Source organism: Balaenoptera musculus, chromosome 20, assembly GCF_009873245.2.
Source record: "Balaenoptera musculus isolate JJ_BM4_2016_0621 chromosome 20, mBalMus1.pri.v3, whole genome shotgun sequence".
In the NCBI taxonomy this organism is placed as follows: domain Eukaryota; kingdom Metazoa; phylum Chordata; class Mammalia; order Artiodactyla; family Balaenopteridae; genus Balaenoptera; species Balaenoptera musculus.
Genome location: NC_045804.1, coordinates 50940504 through 50967583, shown reverse-complemented (window position 1 = coordinate 50967583; position 27080 = coordinate 50940504). Strand labels below are relative to the sequence as shown.

At 49.0% G+C, this 27080-nt stretch overlaps 2 protein-coding genes across 4 annotated transcripts; one reads left to right on the top strand and one right to left on the bottom strand.

Annotated features, from left to right (window-relative positions):
* Positions 1-100: 100 nt before the first annotated feature.
* Positions 101-14099, bottom strand: WRAP53 (WD repeat containing antisense to TP53). 3 transcript variants are annotated; one of them, XM_036836662.1, is made up of 12 exons: positions 14034-14099; positions 12482-12801; positions 12233-12331; positions 11856-11967; positions 3691-3779; positions 3402-3492; positions 3160-3292; positions 2385-2593; positions 2075-2178; positions 1794-1928; positions 1452-1678; positions 101-371 (listed from the first exon to the last, which is right to left on the bottom strand). In XM_036836662.1, the coding sequence occupies exons 2-12, from the start codon at positions 12790-12792 to the stop codon at positions 343-345; spliced, it is 1539 nt and encodes a 512-aa protein (XP_036692557.1). In that variant the 5' UTR covers positions 12793-12801; positions 14034-14099; the 3' UTR covers positions 101-342. The 3 variants fall into 3 exon arrangements, with proteins under 3 accessions (XP_036692557.1, XP_036692555.1, XP_036692556.1); XM_036836660.1 differs by lacking the exon at positions 14034-14099 and having other exon boundaries at positions 102-371; positions 12482-13189; XM_036836661.1 differs by lacking the exons at positions 101-371; positions 14034-14099 and having other exon boundaries at positions 1417-1678; positions 12482-13189.
* On the top strand, positions 14095-27080 carry TP53 (tumor protein p53). Its single transcript, XM_036836670.1, has 11 exons — positions 14095-14256; positions 22630-22731; positions 22869-22890; positions 22980-23237; positions 23684-23870; positions 23951-24063; positions 24294-24403; positions 24748-24884; positions 24972-25045; positions 25473-25579; positions 26143-27080. Exons 2-11 carry the CDS (start codon positions 22658-22660, stop codon positions 26222-26224), a joined length of 1164 nt encoding a protein of 387 aa, XP_036692565.1. The 5' UTR covers positions 14095-14256; positions 22630-22657; the 3' UTR covers positions 26225-27080.

The following is a 27080-nucleotide window of genomic DNA, read 5'->3' as shown; positions in this document are numbered from 1 at the left end:
CAAATCCAGAAAGGCTCTCGCCCTCTCCACCCCGAGGAACCCAGTCCCTTTCGCTCCCGCAGCCCCCTCCTTCCCCATCCCAAAACAACACCGCTGCTCCGGGGAGGTCTGGAGAGAATAATAATAACCTTGAAGGCTCCGCACTTTACAAAGTGAGCTGAGTTGACCGTCTTGACTACCTGTGTGAAGTGGGAGGGGCAGAGCTTAAGGATCCCCGTTGCAGTGATGAAGAAACTGAGGCTCAGAGAGGCCCCGTGACTTGCCCAAGGTCACACGAGGAATCTGGGATAAAGCCGAAACCAGACCCAGGCTGCCGAGCTCCCACTCCTGGGGTCTCTTTCGTCACAGCCTCCTAGACCGTCTACTGCTATCTGGAGGTTGACAAAAGGCAAGAGATCTGGGAGTAAACTTGGGCCCTTCTTAGATGGTTGTGGGGAGAAATGGGGCCGGGAGATAGGGAGAACCTACAACCCAAAACCCGCATGCAGCCGGAAGGGCTGTTTCCAATTATCCTGGGGGAAGGGAGGAGGATTTGCCTTTTTGGGTGTAAGAACCCTGGCTTTCAGCACCTCTGGGCAGAGGTGACATTCCTCTCCCCTCTCTAGTCGTCACAGGCCTCCAGTCCCTTCCCTTAGGTTGTGAGGTCCAGAATCAAATCCTCTGCTGACAGTATCTCTTCAGAGACCCCCTTCTCAGTGTGTGGCAAGGTGGGGGGAGGGGGGGAGCCACTGCTTGAAATAACATACCCCCCAAAAAGACAGAGCAGATAAATGAAGAAACCAGACCAGCGACAGCTACTGAATGACTCTCGCCCTTGTCCTGCAGCTAACGGGAATACAGAATGTGACATCTGTGTTTCTCGGCACCTTTACTCCTTCATGTGTGCCCTTGACTCTGGCTACTCAGTCACCTGCCTCCTGGGGGAGTCCAGGGGAGGGGAGGCAGCCCTCCTGCTCCCCTTCCCCCAGAGCTGACTAATGGTCCCTCTGCTGCTGGATGATGGTAAATAGTGTTGAGCAGGAGTGAGCGGGTGTCTTGTCTGTCACCATCTGCACAGTCTCACACAGTCACACCCAACAGTCTGACACACAGCTCCTGCCACTCCTGCTCCGCCACACTCACCCTGACCCCTGCTGCCCCCACCTTGGGAGTGAGATTTCAAACAGGTTCCCTCCTTCAGTTTACCAAGTTGCCTAGCAACCAGCCAGTCAATGGCATGAAGCCCCACCCCCCACTTACTTGACTTCACACCAAGCTCAGCGGCCCCATTGGTTCCCGCCTAGTCCCACCTCTCAACCCTGGTTTCAGGAACAATATGCCAGTCCCCACTGCTGCTGGACCAGGGAGCCCAGTGGTACCCCTTCCGGCCCCATCTCCTGTCATCTGCCTCCCCAAACAGACACAAAGACTCTAATATCATATAAAACCTTTTTATATAAACTCACGCCCACCTCCCTCTGTCCCTCCCTGTCCCTTCTCGTCCTGGTGAGCATCAGGGACACTGGTATCCGGGCCGCCCCCACACCACCAGAGCTGAAGCTGACATTCAAGGTGGACGTGGCGCATGGAGAGCAGGGGAAGGTCCACCTCCTCCTCCCCCTCGTCCCCACTCTCCGTGGGCTCCGGAAACACACGCTGACCGGAGCCAGTGGCCAGCAGAGGCAGACTAGGGTGCAGGCTGTAGGGAGAGATGGGCGGCGCCAGTCAGCACCATGAGCCAGGATGCTTGCTCCCTCAGAGATTTACCTTTCTCCCCAACCCAAGCCCCAAAATCTGTAGAATTAACTTATGACCTCACTCCATTGGTGCAGTCCTTCTGGGGCAGGAAACTCAGCACTGGCTCCGGCTTCCCCTCATGCCCAGCCCCGCCGGTGTCCCACACAGAGACAGCCCCACTAGTGCTGCCGCTCACTAGGAACTGCCCGCTCCTGGGGAAGAGAGGAGAGGCTTGCTGGCATGCAGTCATCACCTGGGGCAGCAACCCTTCACGGTCAGGGGCTGGGACCCTACAGGTGGGCTCTGGCATCCCTGGGGGCATCGAGGCCCTGGGCAGGAAGGACCCACAGTCACTCACGGGTCCAGATCAAAGTAGATGCGCTGATTGGTGGTCACTTCACGACTCAGGGACCACAGTGGACGCCCAGGCTGCCGGAGATCCCAGCACAGAAGCTCGGCATCCTAAGGACAAAGAACAGGAGCCTAGAATCGTTTCCACCCTCCACTCCCCCACTCCCAACACATGCCTGCTTCCCTCCAGTTTTATAAGCACTCCTTTAGCTGGGTTGATTTTTTTCTCCCATGCCCATCTCCCAACACAGCACAGACTACACCCCCACTCCTGCCTTTTACCCCCCTGCTTTGGGATCTCAGAACATGATCCCTACCTTACGGGCTCCTGAAAAGAAGCGATTCCCATCGGGGTGGAAACAGAGGTGGGTGATTCCCCCTTGGTGCCCTCCCAGCAAGGCAAGAGGGGAGCCATCATCCCAGGTGTACAGACCCAGGGAGCGCCCGTAGGAGCCACAGGCATAGAGGGGCTGGGTTGGACTGAAGGCTATGCAGGAGATGATGCCGCTCTGGCCCTGCTTTTTTGCTAGAAATGGAAGGAACAAAGTCGGGGAGAGGGCAAGAGCACCTGGCATTAACCACGCTAATCAGAGGTGCACCTCTGTCTCCCGTCCCAGAGCCCATGTGCTGGACTCAGTGCCTCCCCCACCCCATTCGTTTTAAGCAGGATGAAGACCTCTGATGCTCCCTAGATCCTTCCATCCCCTGCAAAGGACCTAAAGGCCCAAGCCCCACTTCTTCCCTCTCAAACCTGTTTTTCCTTGAAGGGCTGGAAAGCTGAAGGCTTATAGGAAAACGGAATCAGCTTCACCTCCAGTTTCCTGGAGATACCAAGATCTTGGAGACCAAAAGGTACAGGGCAGGGGGCTCAGGAGTGAATCAGCTCTTTACCCAGAGGTAAAGTTTCGTCCCCTCCCTGAGTCTGTTTTCTTCCCTGCCCACTGGGCCCAACCTGCCCCACAGGGCTGTACTGAGGATGATGTGACCCCCGCCTCCCCCCCCCCGCACGTGAACCCCTGGCTCACACAAGGCCCCCCTGCACGTGGCTGGGCCCTTTTCTCTCCTCCTCCCTCGGAGGCACAGACTGCTTACCAAACGTGGCTCGGACCTCACAGTCGCGGCCGGGCCGGGACGTGGAGAAGATACGCACGGTCCGGTTGAAGCCACAGAAGAGCTGGGAGCCATCCGGGGAGAAGCAGAGCGAGTGGGCTGCCGTCAGCTCGTCCTGGGGGCGGGAAAGGGCTGGAAATAGGCCTAGCAAAGAGCCTCAGCCATTCTCAAGGAAGGAGAGCTGGGCCAGGACGAGCCCTGGGGCTGGGCAGGGAGGTCCCTACCAGGTGGTTGTAGGAGCGAAAGGAAGCCCGGAGCTCTCCAGTGAAGGCATCCCAGATGTGAATCGGGTTCTCCCGGCTGCTGCTGGCCACGCTGAGAGAGACACGGACACTGAGGCCCCAGTGCTGTCAAAGGAAGGGGAGGAAGCCAACTGACCGGCCCTCTCAGCTCACATCTGAAGGGCACAGCAAGCTTTCCTCCTCCCGAGACCCCTGGCAGCCCCTGACTCTCTCAGTGGAGGGTCTCCTTGAAATGGGAGGGCCAGGAGGGGAGGCGAAAGACATCACTTACTAGGAGGTGTCTGGTTGGGCTGAAGACATCAGAGAATACCAGCAGTAATCATAGATGGTGTCGCCTTCCACCATTCGAAGGACGGGGGCCTGGACAGAGATGCGGGGATGCCTGGGTCACTGGCGGGAAAAGGAGGCCCACTTGGAAATCTAGCAGTTTTATGGCAGAGGGAGATGCTCTGTGGGCACTTAACCAGGCAGGAGAAGGCAGACAGGGTAAATATGAAGAACAGGATCTTGATCTCAAAGTTCAAGGTTTAGCTCAGACTTTAACATCAGACTTGGACCACCAAAAGCCATGCAGATTTACCCTTTTGCTTTTTCAACACTTAGAGAGGAAGAAACAAGTAATATCCCAACCCAGAAACAAAGAACCAACCAATGATACAAATATCTACCGAGTGCCTACCAGGTGCCATTTGATCCTCTAAAATAAATTATTGAACAGTTCAAACAAGCAAAGAAGTATTAAAACAAAGCCAGACAAACCCTGTGAGTCCTCCACGTAGCTTAAGAAACAAAATATTCTACCAAACAGTTAAAACCTCTTCCCAGTGAAACCCTCCCTCAGAGGTAAACACCATCCTGAATTTATCACTCTTGTGTATTTCTTTAGAAATACATTCAGACAGAGAAAAACACAATATATACCATGGTCTTGCGTGCTGTTAAACTTAACAGGAATGGTAGCAAGCTGCATGCATTCCACCGCGATCGTGAGATTACGGTGACACACTGAGCTCAAATTCATGCATCTTCCCTGCTGTACAGCACTCCACTCACCCATCCCTCTCTACTGACAGTCACTGGTGTTTTCCCAATTTCCGGCTAGTGTGCTGTAACATTCTGGTACCCGTGTGGGAGGGTTTCTCTGCAGTTTCTGCTGAAGAGGGAATCACTGGGCTCTACAGTCTGCGCTCTGCCAGCTCTACTAGATAATGTCACGTTTCTCCCAAAGCGCTCATCCACATTTACTCTCCCCCCAGCAGCGTGTACGAGCGCCTGTTGCTCTGCATCCTCTTGGTGTTGTCAGACTTTCAAATTTTTCTCAATTTAAAGGCTGTGAAATGGTATTTCATTACGATATAAACTGGCGTTTCTCAATGTCTAACCAGTGAAGTTAGACATTTTTGTGTTTAAGGGCACCTTTTCATAGTTTTTGTTCAGTTTTCTCCTAGGTTGCTGTTTTTTTCTTAGTGACTTGAAGGAAATCTTTACATCATTGGATACCAGTCCTTTGGCGGGGTGACGTCACCCCTTTGGCCCTCGGGGTGATGTCACCCAGCCGTGAATGCAGGGTCCACTTCTCCACCCTGAACCCTTGCATCCGACTGCCTGGGGGAAAGCTCCACTGGGGCATCCCACAGGGTCCTCAAACTCAGTTTGCCTGGAACAGACCCAGCCCCTGCCGCCTGTGACCCTGCTGCTCCTCCTGGGCTCCCCACCCAGTTCTCAAGCCTGAAATCTGAGCACCTTGACTACTACTACCCTTCACTCCCTTTCCTCTCCTGGTCCAACCTAAGGCCAGAGCTTGCCAATTGCACCTCCTAGGTTCGCTTGAACCTGTCCCCTTGCCTTCAATCCCACGTGAAGCCACTGCCTTCTTGTTAGCATTTCTACACGTTTCCCCAGCCTCCCTGCACCCCACACTCCAATCTGCTCCTCCATTCTCCACCCTGCAACCACACTGAGGCTCCTGGAATCCTGTACAGCGTCACTCTCCTGCTTAAAACATTACAATGCCTCCCCAAAACCCTCGGTATAAAACCCAATCTCCTATGAAGCCTTCCCTTACCAGGCGTCTACCCCATACCCACCTTTCCAGGCTCATCCCTCATCCCTGTATTCACTCCTGTAATAGCTCCACATCCCATCATCCTGACTCTCAGTTCCTAGAAAGTGCCAACTCCCTACACTCCTGAACTGCACACTTTCATGCACACTAGTCTCCAAGTCTGGAATAGTCTTCCTTCACTTCCTCCAGCGACTCTTCCTGGTTGAATCCTAGTCATCCTTTGGGTCTCTTAGACACTTCCTCCACTGGGAAGCCTCCCCAACCCCTCGAGCTGAGCCAGGTGCCCTGCTCCACGTTCCAAGAGCCCTCTGTGCCCTCCACGCTACAGCCTACCCATCTGAGAAGGCAGGAATCATGTCTGTCTTGCTCACCACTGTTTCCCCAACACCTAGTGTACAATCAGCAGTCAAATGTTTTAATGCGAACATGGAAACAGAAGACCGTTCCAATAACATAAGGCCCAAAACAATAGCACCTTGAATTAAAACAGAGGCAGTCAAGTGAAGTGGATAGATTAGGAAGATCATGAGAACTTGACGGGATTTGGTAATTAATTGGACGTGGGGGTTAGGGAAAAGGAAGATTAAAGGAGGAGACCCTGGCTTCTGGTTTGGATACCTGAGGTCACCAAGATGGTGGAAGGACTTGGGGTGCATAGGAAGGCTATGAGGTGCCAATGTCCTCGGTGAGTTAGGGAGAATCAGACAGCATAAGCGTCAAAGGAAAAGTTTTTACAAAGTGAAAGAGCAATTGTCTGGATATAGCATTTGGGAATGAGGACACTCCCTCCCCAACCTGAGATATGTAGGGCACAGAGGATGCACAGTCTCTCCTAGAGAGGGTACAGGAAAGGGAAAGCCTCAGGCAAGAGCCACGGGATACAGAGAATACTCAGGGAAGAAGTGGGGAGTTAGAAACAGGAGGTCCAGAAAGCTCTGTGAAAAGGTGGAGAAGGGAGGGGAGGAATTGGGAAACTATGGTGGGAAGAAGCAGTACACAGATGTACGAAAATACCCCAAAATATCCTCCCCCAGTTTCCCCACCTATACAAATGTTGTCCATTTCCATACTAAACTTGCAGACATTAAAAATGAAAATGTCTAATGAATATTTAGGTATTTAGGCTATGATAGAATTGGTACACTCATATTGCCAACAGCAGAAATAATAATTGAAAAAAGAATAAGCAGCACAAAAAGCTTTCAAAAAGGAATTGACTATCTGTATCACAAGACAAAAAAAAGATATTGATTCTCTCTGACCTAGGGTGTTTCTTACTTGTAAAATTTCTCTGATTCTCTGAAGAATCTCCATCAAAACACATGGAGATGTTCACTGGAAAATAATTTATGATATAAAAATCCTGGAAACAACCCAAAAGTCCAAAACAGGTGAACAGATAAGAAAACTATCATAGGCAGTCAATGAAATACCATACACCATTAAACATAACTATGAACACTGGAGCACCGTGAAAAACATTTACGATATGATTGTTAAAAGAAAAAACACAGTGTACAAAACCATCTACCAAAGAGTTACAACCACACAGAAAGCTCCAGTACTTCGACAGAGCTGAGGAAGAATGTAGAAAAACTTAAAGGGCTGAATCTTGTAGAGCGGTAGGTAACAATGACTTTTTTCCCTTTTTTTTTCAGCCACACCATGCGGCCTGTGGGATCTTAGTTCCCTGACCAGGGACTGAACCTGGGCCCTCGGCAGTGAGAGCACCGATCCCTAACCACTGGACCGCCAGAGAATTCCCACCTTTTTCCCTTTTTAACATTCTCATTTCTCTCAAACGAATGTGTACGAAAAATATTGGAACTCTCACATTTCCAGTCTCCTCTAACTATCCCTACTCCTGAACTCTTTCAGGATGGCTGTGCCACGCCCACCCAGCCCTGGTTTCTGGACACCACTGGTTTCTGTTCCAGGAATCAGGGCTAGGAGTGCCTTACAGCTTGCACACAGAATTCACATGTCTGCAGCCTCCGATCTCACAGAGATGCAGGTTAGGCAGGCGTTCAGGACCATCCCCGGAACGCACCCTTCTTTCACCATCAAGGCCCGCACTCCCACGAACCTCAGGCACTACAGAAGTCCCAGGCTTCTGGGCCATCTGGTCTCACCACCACCACCTGCTCGCTGCCCAACACACTCCCTGATCGGCCCCAATCCCACACTCCTCCCTGCCCCCCAAATCCTTACCCCTTGGCCCCTGAAATTCCCACTCTAGAATCTTCAAACTCCCTTACTTTGCATCTTCTCGGAATGCCCTGTCCACCCACCTGGACCTGCCCGACGCTGTGGCTTTCTCAGGCTGAAATGTCTTTCATTCTCACTCCCCTCCTCAGTACAAACCTCAAGGACAGGAGGTGGGTGGGTGTCAACCTTGCTCCCTACTGTCATTTCCAAATCTTTTCACCTCCCCAAACTCCACCTCCTCTGCAGTTCCTGCCATCACACTAGCTACCTGTTTTTGTCTCCCTCCCTCATTCACTGAGACTTTCATCTCCTGGTTCAGTCTCTCACTCCACACAAATACTGTTACTCTTGGTGACGTGCACTTCCACCAGGACTTTGAGCTTGCAGTTCTCTCTGCCCAGCATATTCTTCCCCAAACTATCACGTTGGTTCACTCCCTGACTCCCTCAGGTCTCTGCTCAAATGTCACCTGAATAGTGAAGGCTTCTCCGACCGCCCTTTTTATTTTTATTTTATTTTTGGCTGCACCGCACGGTTTGCAGGATCTTAGTTCCCCGACCAGGGATTGAACCCGGGGCCATGGCAGTGAAAGCACCAAATCCTAACCACTGGACTGCCAGGGAACGTCCCCAACCTCCCTTTTTAAAATTGCAATGGGGCTTCCCTGGTGGCGCAGTGGTTGGGAATCTGCCTGCCAATGCAGGGGACGCGGGTTCGAGCCCTGGTCTGGGAGGATCCCGCGTGCCGCAGAGCAGCTAGGCCCGTGCGCCGCATCTGCTGAGCCTGCGTGTCTGGAGCCTGTGCTCCGCAGCGGGACAGCCCACGACAGTGAAAGGCCCGTGCGCCGCCATGAAGGGTGGCCCCCGCTCGCCGCAACTGGAGAGAGCCCTCACACAGAGGCGAAGACCCAACACAGCCAAAACTAACTAAATAAATACATTTAAAATTTAAAATTGCAATGAATTCCCCCAGTCCTCCTCTCTGCTTTATCGTTCTCCATGGTACTTGTCAGATATATATTTCACTGTGTTATTTCTTTATTGCCTGTTTCTCACACTAGAATAGAAGCTTCACAAAGACACAGACTTTTGTCTGTTTTATTCCTGACTGACCCCCAGCAGCTAAAACAGGCCTGGCACATAGAATGCGCTCAATGAAAACTTGTTGAATGAATGAATCAATGAAAGAATGAATAAAAACACCCAACACCCTGGCCTCTGCCATTCCTTGACTTCCTTAGCACCCACGGCCGCGGCCCTCACTCTACACCAGCCGCCCACTCCCACAGTCGAGTCATCACCACAATCTCTGACCACCATCTCCAACCCACCCAGCTCCCTTGCGCTGCCATTTCCACCACAATTGTTCAGCTTCATCAGAAACCCATTCACAATCCATTTTCTCACCCACTTTACACTCTGGTCAAGCACAACAGGTGTACCCCTGCAGACACTCTCGAAGTATCCCTGCAGACACTCTCGAAAAACCCCTGGTCTTTCTCTCCTGGCAAACCCCAGCCAGACCTTCTATTCCCTTCTAGTCCGTGCTTGCATCCAACTAACACCAAGGACTACTAGCCTGTACTGAACACTGACTACATGCCAGGCACTATTTTTAGCACTTTACCCTAATTCTTTTTTTTTTTCCGGCCGTGCCACACAGGGTGCAGGATCTTAGTTCCCCCACCAGGGATCCAACCCGTGCCTCCTGCAGTGGAAGCATGGAGTCTGAAACACTGGACCGCCAGGGAAGTCCTACCCTAATTCTTTTAATCCTCGCCACAACTCTATGAGGTGGGTGCTCTTATTATCATCCTCATCTTACAAACAAAGAAACTACAGTCAACTTACTGGGGAAAGATGCTAACCATCTAACCATGCTAACTGGTCTCACTTTACATGGTTGACAACAAATTTCTAGTGGGCACTGAGCAAAGAATAGCAAATGCTACTCTATGCCAAGCATTCCTTGGTGGTTTTGATTTTCTTCTCCCCAGGACCGATCATCTCACACCTTCTGCTCTCTCCCCACAACCCTCTGCCTTCAGCTGATAACATCCCCTTTATGCTTCACTGAGAAGCCAAGACACAGAGACACCCAAATCTTCCCACGACCAAACAGCTGCCTCTGAACGCATCCTCTGCCTTTCTTCCCACGGCAAGGAAGGGTTCTGCGCCTGTCAAAGCCTAGTCCTTCAATGTGCTCTGGATCCTGTCTTCACCCAGCCATGCAGGGACTTCGTCACCATCCCTGACAACAGCAGCAATTCCTCCCTCTCTTCCAGGGTAATCCTGACCTCACAGAAGCATCTTGTTCACCCTTCTTTAGCCCCACATTCCCTCCGGTCACCATTCCATTTCTCAGCTCCCTTTCACAGGAAAACACTTCCAAAGAATTCTCTCTTCCTCCTACCCTAATCACCTTCTGCCTCCCGCACTTCTCTGAAAGCGCTCTCGTCAAGGTCACTATGTCTTCTTGGGTCATTCTCTAAATTTGCCCTCACTCTCAACAGTATGAGACATGACTCTTTGCCTCCACTTTTATAATTTCTCCTGCACTCACCTCCATGTGCTGGAGTATTCCAGGCTCTGCTTGAGCTTTCTCCATCTACACTCTCTCTTAAGATTGACTCCGTTCTCAAGACACAAGATACCATCGACATGCTCTCCTGCTTCCAAAGTATACCCCTAGCGCCCTTCTCAAAGTCTCTCCTTAGCTTTACATTTCATATTTAAAGTACCTAAAAGCTCAGACTTCCCTGGTGGCGCAGTGGCTAAGAATCCACCTGCCAATGCAGGAGACCCGGGTTTGAGCCCTGGTCCGGGAAGATTTCACATGCCGCGGAGCAACTAAGCCCATGAGCCAAAACTACTGAGCCTGTGCTCTAGAGCCCACGAGCCACAACTACTGAGCCCACGTGCCACAACTACTGAAGCCTGTGTGCGTAGAGCCTGTGCTCTGCGACAAGAGAAGCCACCACAATGAAGAGTAGCCCTCACTCATCGCGATTAGAGAAAAGCCCATGCACAGCAACGAAGACCCAATGCAGCCAAAAAATAAATAAATAAATAAATTTATTTATTTATTTATAATAAATAAATAAATTTATTTTTAAAAACTAAAAAAAATAAAGTACCTAAAAACCCTTGACTTCTGTCCCAATACCTCTTCATATTCTCTGAGTAAACGGTATCCCCATCCACCCAATTGACTTCCAAGTCCTATGAAATATACTTCAAATCCACCCACATCTATCTCGCCTGATACCACCCTAGCACAAGCCAACATCATTTCTCGCCTGGACCATGATAAATGTCTCCTAATGAGTCTCCACTCTTGCCCACTCACAATCTATTCTCTAAAATTCAGCCATCATTTCGCTCTTCTCTTTTAAAATCTCTCCCACGGCTTCCCCAAAAACACTCCAAATGCCCTTCCCACAAGATCTGACAAGATGTGGCTGCCAGCCACCTCTCCACCCTCACCACACTTTCCCCCTCACTGGCCTTGGTCCAGGCACACTGGCTTTCTTTCTGTTCCTTGAACACACAAAGCTCTTCCCCAGCTCTGGGTCTTTGTAGCATCTTTGCCTCTTCCTGGAACGCTCTTTTTACAACTCTTCACGTGACTGATCTCATCATCCTTCAGGTCTCAGCTCAAATGTCTCTTTTTCAGAGAGCCCCTCCCTGACCGTTTTATCTAAAGCGGCATCCTCTAGTTAGTCTCTCCTCATTCTGTTGATTTCTTTCGTAGCCTTTATTATAATCTGTAATGAACTTGGTTATTTATTGGTTTACGTTTGTTGTCTATGTCCCATACAAGAAAGCAAAGCAGCTCTTCATCTGTCACATTCATTACTTTATCCCAACACCAAACACAGTGACACACTGGTAGTCATTCAATAAATACCTGTAAGTCAATTAAAAACCACCGTGAGAAATCCACTACTCTTTTACGGAAAACACATATTCCTAACTAAAGAAGGACAAACACCTCTTTAAATGACTTCAGAATTCAGGGTAGAAAATGCTACCTGTGGAACCTCGTGGTGAAGAAATGTCCTGCCTGTGAACAGGAACATGTGGACTGTACTTTCTCCGTCTACAGGAAGGAATTAAATGCGCAGTGTCTGATGAAGGGGCAGAGTTAGCCCCTACCCTTACCATTTCTGCATATTCCAGCTGCTCCCCCTCATTGTACAGCTCTGCGGGCAGGTTATAAATCCGCAGGATGTTATCAGCACTATTGGTCAAGATGCAGGAACCATCAGGGGCCCTAGGAGTAGGAAAGAGTTAGAAAGCTGGACAGACCTGTATTTCCCACGTGTAGAACTAGGGCTGAGCTGACCTCTGGGATAGGTAAGCACCCCCAAGACCTTGAGAAAGTAGAAGACACACAATCATAAATGAAATTTAAACTCAATCCAGAGGAATTCTTACTCCTTCTCCCACCATGGTGGATCCTTCTCCCAGATAACTGGGGTGTTTTAAGGTGGAAATCCTGAGCGTGATTATCTCCCTGCCCCATTATGCTTACTTACCACTTACAGCCTTTCAAGAAGTTCTCAGGTTGGGTGCTGAACTCTGACCAGGAACCGCTGAGAAACCGAGGTACCTGGGAGAAGCTGTAGTTCCAGACGCTGGAAGGAAGATGGGGGAACAACAAACCTGGGTTCACCAAAGCAAAGTGGAAATGGGCCTGGAGAAGTGGGGCTGAGGACTGGCGGATAAAATATATCTCACACTTCCAATCTCCACAGATTCCTGAGCCAACCGGTATCACCACTTACGTGTATCCCTCATCCTCCGGAGCGGGTTCCTCAGACACACCTTCCACGTCTTCTCCGGGCCCCAACTCTGGCCTGTTCGTTTCTTCTGCAGGAAGGCTCACATTTTCATAAAGTTCTTGCTCTTCGACTCGAGGGCTCAACCCACTAGGAATACCAAACCCTGTTTCCAGGGGAATGGAGAGAGAAGCTGGGTCCCCCTCCTCCAGCTCCTGGGACACAGCTGAGACAGCCATGGGATCTGGGGACACCCCGGGCGGATCATCGCCATCGGGTGTCGGTGGCATCAGTTCAGGGTCCGTATTTTTATCCATCGGGGAAGCCTGAGGAGAGAGAGGGGCTGGAGCTGGGACCCGGTCTGAAGGAAGGCAGTCCGGAGATAACAGTGGCGCCTCCGGTGTCTTCATACTGCAGAGAAAGCGCGGCAGACATTGGCCGCGGCCAGGCAGCCCTCTTCCCGCGGGCTACCAGCTGCCGGGCCCGCGGAACGGCCGAGACTGCTTCAAAGTTCGCACGGATCGGGATGCAGAACTGGAGAAACCCACCAGTGCCTTCCTTCTTCCCCCGGGAGGGGGCAGAAGGCCAAGAGAACTGCGGAACAGCAACGTTAGAAAGCACGGCGCGCTTCAGCCAGCTCGGTCGCTACGAGCCACCTGTTCTCGCGGGATTTGGACACACCTTTCCATTGGACCTCCGCATCCCGGATCAGACTCCGCCGGCGACCCACGGAGGGACAGGGTAGGGACGTAACAAGTCACGGGTTACTGTTCCCATCAAGCCCTGGGGCTCCTAGTGGCTGCTGGGAGTTGTAGTCCAAAGGCTTCTGCCTCGGCGAGAAGTGCCTGAGCTCCCCCTGCGGTCTTCCGCGATCATTCTTAAAGCACCTACTCCTCTCCCCCACCTGCAGAGGGCGCTAGCGCTATGTTTGATTTTACAGGTTTTAAGCCTCTTTTGCATCTCATTCGCTAAATTCTTCAGACCTCCGTCTCTTTTCATTCATTCAATAAATATTTATTACTGAACTCTTACTTGCTACCCAGTACTGTACTAGGCACTGGGAAATACAACAATGAATAAGATAGTAGACAAGGTCTCTGCCCTCCTAAGGCTTAGGTTGCTGTGTATTCAAGGCAAGGAACAAATCATTTCAGAAAGTAATAGGGGCTGTAAAGGAAATTAAACAAGATGGTGTAATATAGCGTATCTGCGGGTATACCTTATATTGGAACATTAAGGAAAGCCTTCCTAAAAGGTGACATTTTAGCTGTTGAGTAAAAACTATCCAGCTATCTAGGAAGAGGAGTGTTCCAGGCAGAGGGAATGACAAGTGCACAGGCTTTCTTCCTTTCACCTTCATATTTGACACAGTAGCAGAATTCTACCAAAATGGTTTCCACCAATTCTGCCCTCACGGCTCTGGCTCGTCGAACTTCCCCACCCCAAATTCTCAGTAGCTACAGTACCAATACTGAGAGAATCCTGACTCTCCCCGCACCCTCCTCTCCTAATCTCAGTTCCCATCGTCTCCGCCCGCAGGGGAATTGCTTGCCCTTACTTGTCATGGCGACTGTCCAGCTTTGTGCCAGGAGCCTCGCGAGGGTTGCTGGGATTGGGATTTTCCCCTCCCACGTGCTCCGGACTGGCGCTAAAAGTTTTGAGCTCTTCAAAAGTCCAGAGCCACCATCCTGGCCGCAGGTAGTAGCTTGGGTCCGGGGTCACCTGGCGTCCAGCCTCGGAGCGTGCATCCCAGGACGGTGACACGCTCCCCTGAGCTTCGGGTAAGCTCTTGACTGAGCCTCATGTGTCCTCTGTGAGTCACGGGCTCTCGACTCCGTGTATTTTCAGCTCGGGGGAATAGAGGGGGCTGGGGGCGGGGCACTGGGGATTTAGAGATTTTGGGGGGGAATGCAAGCTTGGCTAGCGGCACCAACAGAGGAATGCAATGTTGGGAGGCCCGAGTGTAGATGATGGGGATGTTAGGACCAACCGAACTCCAAGCTGAACACTTGGGCGGGGGAGTGGGGCTTTGGGGAAACTTGAGCCGGCCTAAGGGGTTCTTCCAACCACCACCACCCCATCCCAGGGTGTGGGGGATTCCGAAATAAGACGCACAAAGCATCAGGGTCTGAGACTTTCGGATCTCGGAACTTTGGGGATTCGTGGCTCGGGATTTTAGAGCGTATGGCATCCCAGTGGAACCTCGGGCTCCATTCCGAAGTGGTTATTCGGGGTGATCCGGGAAGGCCAAGCTGCTAAGGTCCCATAACTTCCGGATCTTTGTCCTTCCTGGAGTGATCTTTCCAAATTGCCCGCGGCTCCGCTATAAGGAGAAAATCCGGTTAAAGACTGTCAGTCGTGGAAGTGGGACGTGCTAAATGAGAGATTTGCCCGCGAAGCCCGGCAGAACTAACCCGGCCTGAGAGGCCCGGGAGTCCTGTTATTGTTTGACTCTACATTTACATTTCTGCCACTTGCAGGAGCATTTCCGGTTTCTTTTTTCGGAACAGACCACTATTCACCCTATGTGAGGGAAGTAGAAAGAGAAAAGGTCTTTTAGACTAGTTCCTATTGCTTGCGGAGGGAGGCTGTTAACCCCGTTTACTTTTTTTTTTTTTTTTCCCTCCTGGACTACTTAGCTACCGCTTTTGGAAAGGAAGAGGTATTCGTTTTCATGCAAACCTCAATCCCTCCCCCCTCTTTGAATGGTGTGCTCCATCCCGGTCGACTGCTAACCGGGCGGACGCTACCATTGCGTGGGACGGCAGTGTCTGAGGGCAGACCCTGGGTATTTTCGAGAATGGGTACATCTGAGCATTAAACGATAAAAGAGTGTAACGATGGGTCGTTTGTTTGTGGCGGAGAAACAATTTCTTCTGTAATCGGCTTTGGGCTGAACCATTCCCATTTCGGACGCAGAGTGAACGTCTTGAAGCGGAAGGGGCGGGGCTTGGAGAGGGGCGGGGCCCGAGGTCTTCTGTGCAGCTCTCCAGTCCCGGCTAGTTCTGGCCTGCGGGAGGCGGCGGACCCCGCGCGAAGTCTGACCCGTATCCATTTTTCCCGCATTTTCATCGTTTAGGGCGCGGTCACCCACCACGCACCTGCTACGAACCAGACACTGTGCGCTGTACTTGCGTGCTTTTTTCTAAATTGGGGGTAGCATTTACACCCGCCGCCTATCGGAGTACAAGTTTCTCTTGCTTCTTCCCTATCTTTGACCCCCACCTTTATTTTGATTTGTGTCACCATGGATTATTTTTGCCTGTTGGAGAACTTCTTATAAATGTAATCGTACAGTTTGTGCTCCTTTCTGTCGGGCTGCTTTCCTTCAGCATAATATCTGTGAAATTCACCCATTTTATTGCATGTATCAGTGTATCAGTATTTTGCTCCTTTTTATTTTAATCTATTCCTCTGAATGAATAAACCATCGATTGTTTATCCATTCTCCTTTTGATGGCCTTTGAGTTGTTTCCCATTTGAGATTATTTTGAATAAAGCTGCTATCAGCATTCTTGTACAATTATTTTTGTAGTCATGTTTTTTTGTTTCTTGGATAAATACTTAGGAGTGGAATTGTTGGGTCATAGAGTGAGGAGTAGATCTATATGTTTTTTTAATTCTATTAAAAAGTTCTAATTATTCAAAGTGGTTGTACCGTTTTACACTCCCACCAGCAGGATATATCCTGTCTCAGGTTTGGTTTGTCAGTCTCTCTAATGTGGCACATCATTGTGGTTTTATTTTGCAGTTCTCTGTTAACTATGTTCAACAGTTTGCATGTGCTTATTGGCCATTTCTGTGTTATATATGAAGAGACTGTTGAAGTCTTTTCCCCATTTTTAAAATTGGTGTATTTGCTTTTTGTGTTGTTGAGGTGTTGAAGTTATGTGTACATTCTGGATAGGAAGAGTGTATCTTTTGTCAGATACATGTATTTTCTCCTGACCTGTTGCTGGCTTGTTTGTTTAACAGCTCTTAAGAGGAACAGAAGATTCTTTTTTCTTTTAAGTGGTTGCTGTGACCTGTTTAGGAAATCTTAGACCAAGGTCATGAAGATATTCTCTTATAGTTGCTGATATATTTTATTCTAGAACCTTCTAATTTTAGGTTTTACACTTAGGTCTGTGAGCCATAATTAATTAACTGATTAAGAATTTTTCATGATGTGAGGTCAAGGTTCTGTTTTATTGTTTCTTATGGATATCCAGTTGTTCTAGCTCCACTTGTTGAAATAGCCTTCCTTTCCCCACTGAATTGCTTTAATTGGAGTGCTTGGTCCATTTACATTTAATGCAATTATTGTTACATTTGGGTTTAAATCTGCAGTCTTAGTGGTATTTCCTATCCTTTGTTCTTCACTTCAGATACTTGAGGAAGAAACAAAACCAATCTCACATAAACTCTTTCAGAATATAGAGGAAGTAACATTGCCCAACTCATTTTATGAGGCCAGCATAATGCTGTCAGCATATATATGAAAAAACCTGACAAACTTTAGCAAATCACACTTAGTAATATATAAAAATGATAAATATATCGTCCCCAAGTAGAGTTTATCCCTGGACTGCAACGTTGATTTAACATTCAAAAATCAATCAAAAAAAAAAAAAATCAATCAGTGTAATTTGCCACATTAACAGATTAAAGGGTAAAAATCCTATGATCAACTTCAATAGATGCATAAAATGCTGTTGACAGTATGCAACACCTGTTTGTGATTTTAAAAGAAAAACCAACCTCCCAGCAAACTAGGAAAGGAAACTTCCTCAGTCTGGTAAAGTGCACCCCCAATCAAGTTACCATTAACAACATACCTAATAGTGACAGACTAGAGTGAATGATTTTCCTCTAAGATCAGGAGCTAGAAAAAGATTTGACTCTGGCCTCTTCAGCATTGTAAATTAGAGGTCTTAACCAGGCAAGAGAAAGAAATAAACATAACAATTCGAAAAGAAGAAATAAAATTGCTTTATTCACAGATGGTATGATTGTGTACACAAGAAGTCCTAATAGAAAATTCATTTTCACACTGTGAGGACTAATAAGTGATTGTAGCAAAGTTACAAGTTTCAAAGGCAATATACATACATTGTATTTTTATATAATAGCAACCTTGAATCCAAAGTCAAAAACATGGCATACTCAGGGATAAATTTAACAAAAGATGGACAAGAGCTCCATATTGAAAACTGCAAAATACTGCTGAGAGGATTTAGGAAGATTTAAATAACGGAGAGATACCGTATTCGTGGATTAGAACACTTATTGGTGTTAAGGTGTCTGTACTCTTCAGAATGATTTAACTCAATGATTTAAAACATTGTTTGTAGAAATTGACAAGCTGATTCCGAAATGAAACAGTGGTACAAAGTTGGAGGTCTTAAAATACCTGATATCACGATTACTGTAGGGCTTCCCTGGTGGCGCAGTGGTTGAGAATCCGCCTGCCAATGCAGAGGACACGGGTTTCGAGCCCTGGTCTGGGAAGATCCCACATGCCGCGGAGCAACTGGGTCCGTGAGCCACAACTACTGAGCCTGCGCGTCTGGAGCCTGTGCTCCGCAACAAGAGAGGCCGCGATAGTGAGAGGCCCGCGCACCGCGATGAAGAGTGGCTCCCACTTGCCACAACTAGAGAAAGCCCTCGCACAGAAACGAAGACCCAACATAGCCATAAATTAAAAATAAATAAATAAATAAATAAATAAAATTTTAAAAAACAAAAATAAATAAATAATTTAAAAAAAAAGATTACTGTAAAGCTACAGTAGGACAACAACCAATGAATAGAGTATGGGAAAAGACATAAATATAGTCAAATGATTTTCTAAAGGCACCGAAGTGAATCAGTGGGGAAAGGAAAGCCTTTCAACAAACAGTGCTGAAACAACTGAAGCAGAAAAATGGATTTTGACCTCTACCTCACACCATACACAACAGTTAATTTGACATGGTTAATAGACCTGAACATAAAACTTTCAGAGAACACAACATCTTTGTCTTGGTAGGGGTGGGTTACAGATCTGTATCAAAATTTGTCAAGTTTTGTGATCAAAATAGTATGATGCCATTTCAACCTATGTAAGTTTTACCTCAAAAACATTTGTGGTGTTGTGGGGAGTGGCTAGAGGTATAGATGAGACAATAAAGGCAGAATGTTGAAGAATGTTGAAGAATGTTATTCTTGAAGCTGTGTGATGGGTACTTGGGACATTTTTCTGTTTACCTTTTTATATGGTTAAAATTTTAGAAATAAATAATTTCTATTTATTTTTCTTTTTTAGATATTTTTTATTTTGGAAAAATACAGGTACAAAAGTAACATAACACATATCCCCACCAAATAATTTTAACACTTAACATTCTGTCTTATTTTTGTCCATATTTTAATTACACAAGTAATGTATGGATACCATCTTTTTAAATTTTTCTTTGTTAATAAAGCTAAAACCCCCTTTGACTCTACCCTCAGTACCCTAAACATACATCCCCCTCTCCCTGAGACCATCACTATCATAGATTTTGTGAATTTTTATTCTTCTTGCTTGTCTTTCATACTTTTACATACACGTTTATAAGCAATAGTCATTATATATATTCATATTTCTATATATATGTATATATATATTGTTTTGGTTTTTTCCCCCTGCGCTGCCACGCAGCATGCCGGATCTTAGTTCCCCGACCAGGGATCAAACCTGTGCCCCCTGCAGTGGAAGCCCGGAATCCTAACCGCTGGACCACCAGGGAAGTCCCTCATTTTATATTTTTAAATTCCATGAACCAAATTACTGTGTTTTGCTTTTTTCTTGCAAATTGTATTTTCACCCAACATGTTTCTGAGCTGTATTGGATTACATATACAGATAATTCATTTCCCTAAACCACTGTAATGAATACACCATGTTTCATTTACCTATTTCCTATTGATAGATAGTAAGGTTGTTTCTTGTCACCTGCCATTAGGAACAATGACATGAATATTTTTGTGCAAGACTCCTTCTGTCGCCCCCCTGCAACCACTTTTCTAGGGCGTCCACCTAGAAGTGGTTTTGCGGAGTAGTAAAATGTATGTGTTTTCAGTTTTACCAGACGCTGCCTTATTTCTTCCCAGAATCAAATTTTTTTTTTTTTTTTTTCCCAATCACATAGCTTTCAGCCAAAACTTTTTTTTACATCAGACTCTGGGTGGAGCCAGAGGAGCATAATTATTTAGAGCTTGGGTGTGGCTTCAGACAGCCCAGGTTCAAATCCCTGGCCCTGTCCCTTGGGAGCTTTCTGAGCCTGGGTAATTCCTTTAACCTCAGTTCCTCTCTTCTGATGATAGCACCTACCTTACTGGCTTTTTGAGAGGATTAATGAGATTAGCCACTGAAAGAAGTGGATCCAGATAAGGTCTATATAAACAGCCGCCATTGTTATGATAGGCCACTGTTATGATGGCATCAGGCCTGCCCCTCCTTTGAGTCCCAGCTGAGTTTATCACCTTCCCACCAGGGCTTCCAGTGTAAATGTTCTGCCTCCGCACAACCATCGTGATCCCCTGATGCTCATACCCATGGGAAGTACCTGCTCTGAAGAGGTTTCCTAGAGAAAGAAACATTGAGAATTCAGTTGTTGCCGAGGTCTGAGAGAGGGAGACCTCCTATGTCCATGGGGCTGTCTCCCTGCAGTGGGACTGAGACCTTGGCCCACCATCCCAGGACAGCTCCTCCTGGCACGTTTACTAAACAGAGTTGCCTGAAGGAGGGGAACTAGCATGAATGCAGGCAGGACCACAAAAGCCCCACCCCCTCGCAATCACAAAGCTCTCACTCTCCAACAGTAATATAGAACAAATAAAATTGGAATAATCATATAAAGAGAAGCATTTATTGAGCTCTAAGTGCTAGGTGCTTTTCTCAACTCTTTATATTTCCCATAACAAGTGGGGCCCTATTTTAGAGCAAAGGACACTAAGGCACAGAGAGGCTAAGCAACCTCCCAAAGTTACACAGCTATTAGATGGTGAGCTTGGGATGCAGGCCTAGCCTGTCTGCCTCCAGAGCCCATGCTCTGCCACATTTGCCATGGGAGCTTTAAGATAAGTGAGGTCATGCAGCAAATTTAAGTGACAATACAACATCAAACCAAGGGCTTTTGACTTCTGAGCCCCATCTCTGTTGACACGAGCCTCCCTTCCATAAAAGTCTCGAAGTTATTTTGATCATCGATCCAGGGGGAACCCTTGTCCTTCCCCCCAAGGCAAATGTTTGGGGTCCCGCTGCTGTCCTCTCTTGCCTTCCTCCATAGTCCATCCCCCATCAGCTTTGGGAGCTATGATAAGAGGCCCTTTGCCAACCTCTCAGTTGGCGGACTTTCATCAGCTAAAATCTGCACCTCCAGACTTAACTGATTACAAATGAGAGCTCTGCAGGTTAGTCTGTAATGAAGTAAGCCTCTTAATCCTAGACCTTTGAACAGTCATTTTTCATAAAAGCTCATTCACTCACCTGTCTGTGTTGTCGGCTGGTCACTTAACCTCTGTGAGACTTTCTCACCTGTCAAGAGGCAGGTGTGGTTATTGGGACAGATAAGGTAACCCACGTGAAAGGATTTTGCACACTCTAAATACACAAGAAAGCAGGTTCTGTATCAACATAAAGGTGCAGGTGAACCTTAAGGGAGATTAGAAAAGAGCTGCTTGCTTGGGGAGGCGTGGTGCGGGAGGTGTTTGTCAGTGCCATTGAGACAGCAGGAAAAATGTACTGAACAGGGACTTTTTCAGTGGGCATGTTTCTGAGCAAAACTGATGACAAATTTGGCATCAAGAAAGAGGGCATGGTGCTAACAAAAGATCAAGATGAAAAAAAAATTAATTGCATGGGACTGAGTGAACTGATGAGGATGATTATAATTTTTGTGACTTTCTCTTTGAATAAAAAAAAAATTCCACAAGGACTCAGAGGCAAAAAATATACAAATCAATTTTCACTGCAAAGTAAAGGAGCTGTTACAGTGGCGCATTACTGGACTGAATGTCAATATTATGACATAGTATGAGTGTGTTTCGTGTTTGGTAATTGCAATCATTGTTGCTTTTGTTGTGGTCATCCATTTACAATGCTTGGTGTCAGTCTATTTATCTCTTGTAAAAATAAAATACAGTGTGTGTGTGTGAAAAAAAGAAAAAGAATTCACACATGAGAAAAAAAAAAGAACTGTGCATAAAGTCTTACTTACTCTAAGGTTCACCTTGTACCTCTCCTGTCATACACCTCGTCACTTTCCCCATCATGTGCCACCAAATGCCAAAAAGAAATCTGAGTACTCTGCGGTCATGGCACAGGTATTTCTAAAGAGATGAACACCTGTTCAAAAATCACTAATCCGAGAATAAATATATGGGGAAATGAACTGGGGACCAAAAAAAAGAAAGAGGGCATGATGAAACCATTTGAAAGCTGGCCTGAGAGATGAGATGATGGTGACAGGGCCGTGGCCCAGACTGCAGCCACCCCTCTGTCCCCCTTGCTCCCTTGACCACTCATAACCAGCTCATGGCCCGGGTACGACGAATCACTTATTCACCCCAGTTATTGAGCCCAACCAGGTGCAAGGCATTGTGCTGATAACTGGTGAACAAGACAACCTCCCTGCCCTGCGGAAGTTTATATTCCAGTAGAGCAGCAGTCCCCAACCTTTCTGGTACCAGGGCAGCCAGTGGAGCTTAAGCATCAGAGAAAGGAGAGGGTGCTAGGAGATAAGATCAAAGAGGTGGGCAGGGCCTGGGTCCTGAGGGATTTGTAAGCCAGGGGTGAGGAGCTGTCCCAAGGGAGCAGGTGGGGAATGGGGTGGGGGGTCAAGGGAGGTATCTTCCCCCAGATGGAGGGAGTGGGCTGAGAGTTACTTCATCCTTATTACCACAAAGGAGGGCAGACATAGGTAGACACTGAGGAAGGCTTCTGGATTCAGTGGTGGGAGGGTTGGAAGTCCCTCTCTGCGTGGTGAGGAGTGGGGCAGGCCGCAGCCTGGGCTGTGGGGGAGTCCTGCCCCCGTAGCGGATCCTCAGCACCCTGGCGTGGTCTGCGCGCGGGGCTCCCTCTCGCCTCAGGGCGAGGTGACCCTGGGCTGGGTATGTCTCACGCTGGATCCTCGCCTCTCTCCCCCCAGTGGCCACACTGCCTCCCAGGGAGCTGTAATGGAGGAGTCACAGGCAGAACTCGGCGTGGAGCCCCCTCTGAGTCAGGAGACGTTTTCAGACTTGTGGAAACTGTAAGTGGAGGTCTGGAGGGAGGGGCAGATTCACTGCTCAGCCTCTAATAACCCTGCCCCACCTGAGTCCCCAGTCCCCTAAGTAGAGACCTGTGGGAAGCAAAAACCAGTACTGACGTTCTGCTCTTGTTTTTCAGGCTTCCTGAAAACAACCTTCTGGTAAGGACTGGGGTGCGAGAAGGGCCCAGGGGCTGCAGAGCTGGGGGCTGAGAACCTGGCCTTCTGACTCTCGTTTCTCCCGTCCACAGTCCTCTGAGCTCTCCCCGGCCGTGGATGACCTGCTGCTGTCCCCAGAAGACGTCGCAAACTGGCTGGATGAACGTCCAGATGAAGCCCCCCAGATGCCTGAGCCTACTGCGCCAGCTGCCCCCGCCCCAGCCGCCCCAGCACCAGCCACCTCCTGGCCCCTGTCGTCCTTTGTCCCTTCCCAGAAGACCTACCCTGGCAGCTATGGGTTCCGTCTAGGTTTCCTACATTCTGGAACTGCCAAGTCTGTAACCTGCACGGTTAGTGGCCCTGAGGGGCTGGCTTCCCTGTGACAATTCGATGCCTGGCCCCTGTGCCCCAGGGTTTGTCTGTGCGGAACTCTAGGGTTCCACTTCAGCCTTTGGCTTTTTGTCAGTCTTTTTACATTTTACCTAGTTAGTCTATGACCTTTGACCCCAGTCCCAAAGTTGCATTTCCCCCCTTGACCTTGGGTTTTCATCCTTCCCATCACATTCTCAGCATCTGTCGTGAGGCCATTCTTTTTTTCTTTTTTTTTCACTCTCATTCATTCTTTGGCTTTTGTAAGTAAGCTTCTGGGATGTAGACGCCCGACCGTGCCATCTCTAGCTACCCTCCCCGCACAGGACATGGCTTCCAGTCGGTACTTATGCAGTGTTTGTTCATTTGACCCCTAGGTACTTGTCCCCTGACCTTCCATTCATTCTTCTTCCTTCTTCTCCTCCAGTATTCCCCTGCCCTCAACAAGCTGTTTTGCCAGCTGGCCAAGACCTGCCCGGTGCAGCTGTGGGTCAGCTCACCACCCCCGCCTGGCACCCGGGTCCGCGCCATGGCCATCTACAAGAAGTCAGAGTACATGACGGAGGTTGTGAGGCGCTGTCCCCACCACGAGCGCTGCTCTGACTATAGCGACGGTGAGCAGCGGGGGGCTGTGGATGGGCAAGGCTGGTGCCCGGAGCCCCCAAACCCCTAATTCCTCCCTGATTGCTCTCAGGTCTGGCCCCTCCTCAGCATCTCATCCGGGTGGAAGGGAATTTACGTGCTGAGTATTTGGACGACAGAAACACTTTTCGACACAGCGTGGTGGTGCCCTACGAGCCGCCCGAGGTCTGGTTTGGCCACTGGGGTCTCTGGGGGAAGGGGGCCAGAAGGGTTTGTCAGTGACCATCCAGGTGGGAGATGGAGGGCTTTCTCCTTCCTTGATCTCCCACAACCCGGTGAGGTGTGCAGAGCAGGCGGGTTATTCCCCTTCCACAGCTGAGGAAACCGAGGCTCACAAAGGCTAACAGCCTCCCCGGGGCTGCGTAGCCTCACCTGGGGCCTGTGCTCTCTCCCAGGTTGGCTCTGACTGTACCACCATCCACTACAACTTCATGTGTAACAGCTCCTGCATGGGGGGCATGAACCGGCGGCCCATCCTCACCATCATCACACTGGAAGACTCCGGGTAGGGACAACACACCGCCCTCCACGCTGGCATGCTCCTCCCTAACCTCCGCCTGTCTCTGTCCCCTGGGCTCTGCCCTTCACCACTTTCTCCCGTGCTACCAGCCATCTTCCCCTCTCACTGCATCCGCTTGGTAGACTTCCTCTGCTGCTCCCTCCCAGTTCTCTTTTCTCCGGCTTTGGGATCTCTGTAGCCTGTGGCTTCTCGATCTTCCTGGAGCTGGACCTTAGGCTCCATGTAGGATGGGGGTGGTTGGGAGTAGGTGGGGCCTCGTTTACGGGAGAACAGGGAGGCGGGGCCCACCTTCCTTACTGCCTTCTGCTTCCCTCTTCTTACCTGGGTAGTGGTAATCTGCTGGGACGGAACAGCTTTGAGGTGCGTGTTTGTGCCTGTCCTGGGAGAGACCGCCGCACAGAGGAAGAAAATTTCCACAAGAAGGGGCAGTCTGGCCCTGAGCCGCCCCCTGGGAGCGCTAAGCGAGGTAAGCAGGCAGGACCAGAGGAGGCAGAGAGGGTGCAGTTCTGCCCAAGATTCACTCTTTTCTCGCCCTTCCTTGCCTATTTTCCAGCACTGCCTACCAGCACCAGCTCCTCTCCACCGCAAAAGAAGAAACCACTGGATGGAGAATATTTCACTCTCCAGGTACCAAGTCTGGGAGAGAGAGATGCAGGCTCTTGCCACCACTCAGTGGGGGTTGGATAAGGGGAGAAAAAATATAAATGTAGCAGATGGGAGGTTAAGCCCAGTTTCTCTAGCCATCCTTTCCTCTGTCCGTGGCCTTGACTCTTGTAGTTAATATTACTGGGTTGACAGGTTTAAGTTTCAAGTCTAGCACTCCAAATGCTATTGTCTTCTTGACTGCTTTGCCTGTATTTAGGACATTTGCCATCGGGGGCAGTGGTGCCTTGAGACAATGGCTGCTGGTTGTGCCTAACTTCAAATGCCAGCTTGTACCTTAACACACATTTTGAAGAAGCCTCTTCCAAAAAGAAAATTGTTAAAGAGAGCATAAAAACGGTTTCTATGATTTTGCCTAATACTCCTTTATCCCCGTCCTTCCCTGCCACAGATCCGTGGGCGTGAACGCTTTGAGATGTTCCGAGAGCTGAATGAGGCCTTGGAGCTGAAGGATGCTCAGGCTGGAAAGGAGCCCGGGGAGAGCAGGGCTCACTCTAGGTGAGTGACCCGGGTCCCCTCCCCTGCCCTCCTGTGTTGGAAAGCCATGGGATTCCATTCTAATCCTGCCTTCAAGGTAAAAGGCTGGGACCCTGCCATTGGGTCCCAGCCCTGCCCAAACATTCTTTAGTCTTCCTCTACTTACCTGCCTCCCGGGGGTCCAGGGGCATGGATATTTCTTTGCCATTTCTAACAACCCCTAGACCCTCAGAGCTAGGGTCTCAAATAGGGGACTGATAACCGTGGGAGTGTAGGACAACCGTGTCAGAGTTTGGGGTCAGATCCTCCGCCCTGCAAAGTACTGAGGAGTCCCGTGTGGCCTTGTTACTTCCCTTCCCAGGCTCAGTTTCCTCATTTGTCAAATGGGATAAGGGAAGACTGAGAGGTTAATACCCACAAGTACCCCAAGGTGCTCAGTCAGCACGTCTGCCGTTGGTGGCGACCATTTTAACTTAAGTTCTCCTTGCTCCCGCCTCAGGCCCTTCAAAGCCCAGGTCCAGGAAGAGGGGCCCAGAGCTTCTCAGTCAGATGATGTCATCTCCCCTCCCCCTCTCTCCTCACAGCCACCTGAAGTCTAAGAAGGGGCAGTCTCCCTCCCGCCATAAAAAACTGATGTTCAAGAGAGAAGGGCCTGACTCAGACTGACATCTCCTGCTTCCTGTCCCCTGTTGACACCCCTACCCTCGTTCCCCCCTTCCCTGCCATTTTTTGGATCTCAGGTGCTTAAACCTCTGCTTGGTGCAGGTGTGCCTCAGAAACACCCTGGAATTCTTCCGTTTGCTTGGCCTGGGGCTCTGCTAAAGAGGCTGGCCTGCACTCGTGGTTTTTTGGGGAGGTAGCTGGGGCCTTCCAGCTTAGCTTTTAAGGTTTTTACTGTGGGGAGAATTTGAGAGAGGTAGGAAAACGTTCCTGCATGTGAGGAACATTTTATAACCAGCCATACACTGGGTTGGAAGCCCAGTTCTCCACCATACTAGCCAGGGGAGCTATCTGAAGTTGTTGAGTTTCTCCGAACTTGATTGTCCACATTTATAAAATGCTGATAATCATACCTACCTCACGGAGTTTGTTGTGAGGGTTAATGAAATAATGTATGTCTGACCCCCAAACCATCTTTTTATTACATGATGTCTGGGACTTAGTGCCTTTGTGGGTGCTGGTTCTGTGTCCCCCTTGGTGGATGATTTGATAGTTTCTATGACTGGATGGCTGGGTAAGGGGAAGGAATTTCCAAGTCCCTTCGCTCCTGGCCCTGCCAAATCCTATCTAACCTCTTGGTGAACCTCAGCACCCAAGGGGAAATCTCACCCTATCCCACATCCTGGAGGATTCCATCCCTGATGTATCTACCGAGATCTGTTTTATTTCCCCCAAATGCTCAGGCAGATTTCTCTTGTACTCTGCAGGGCACATCTGCATTTGTCACCCGCACCCCTCCTCTTCCCTTTTTATATCCCATTTTTATATTGATTTCTTATTTTACAATAAAACTTTGCTACCA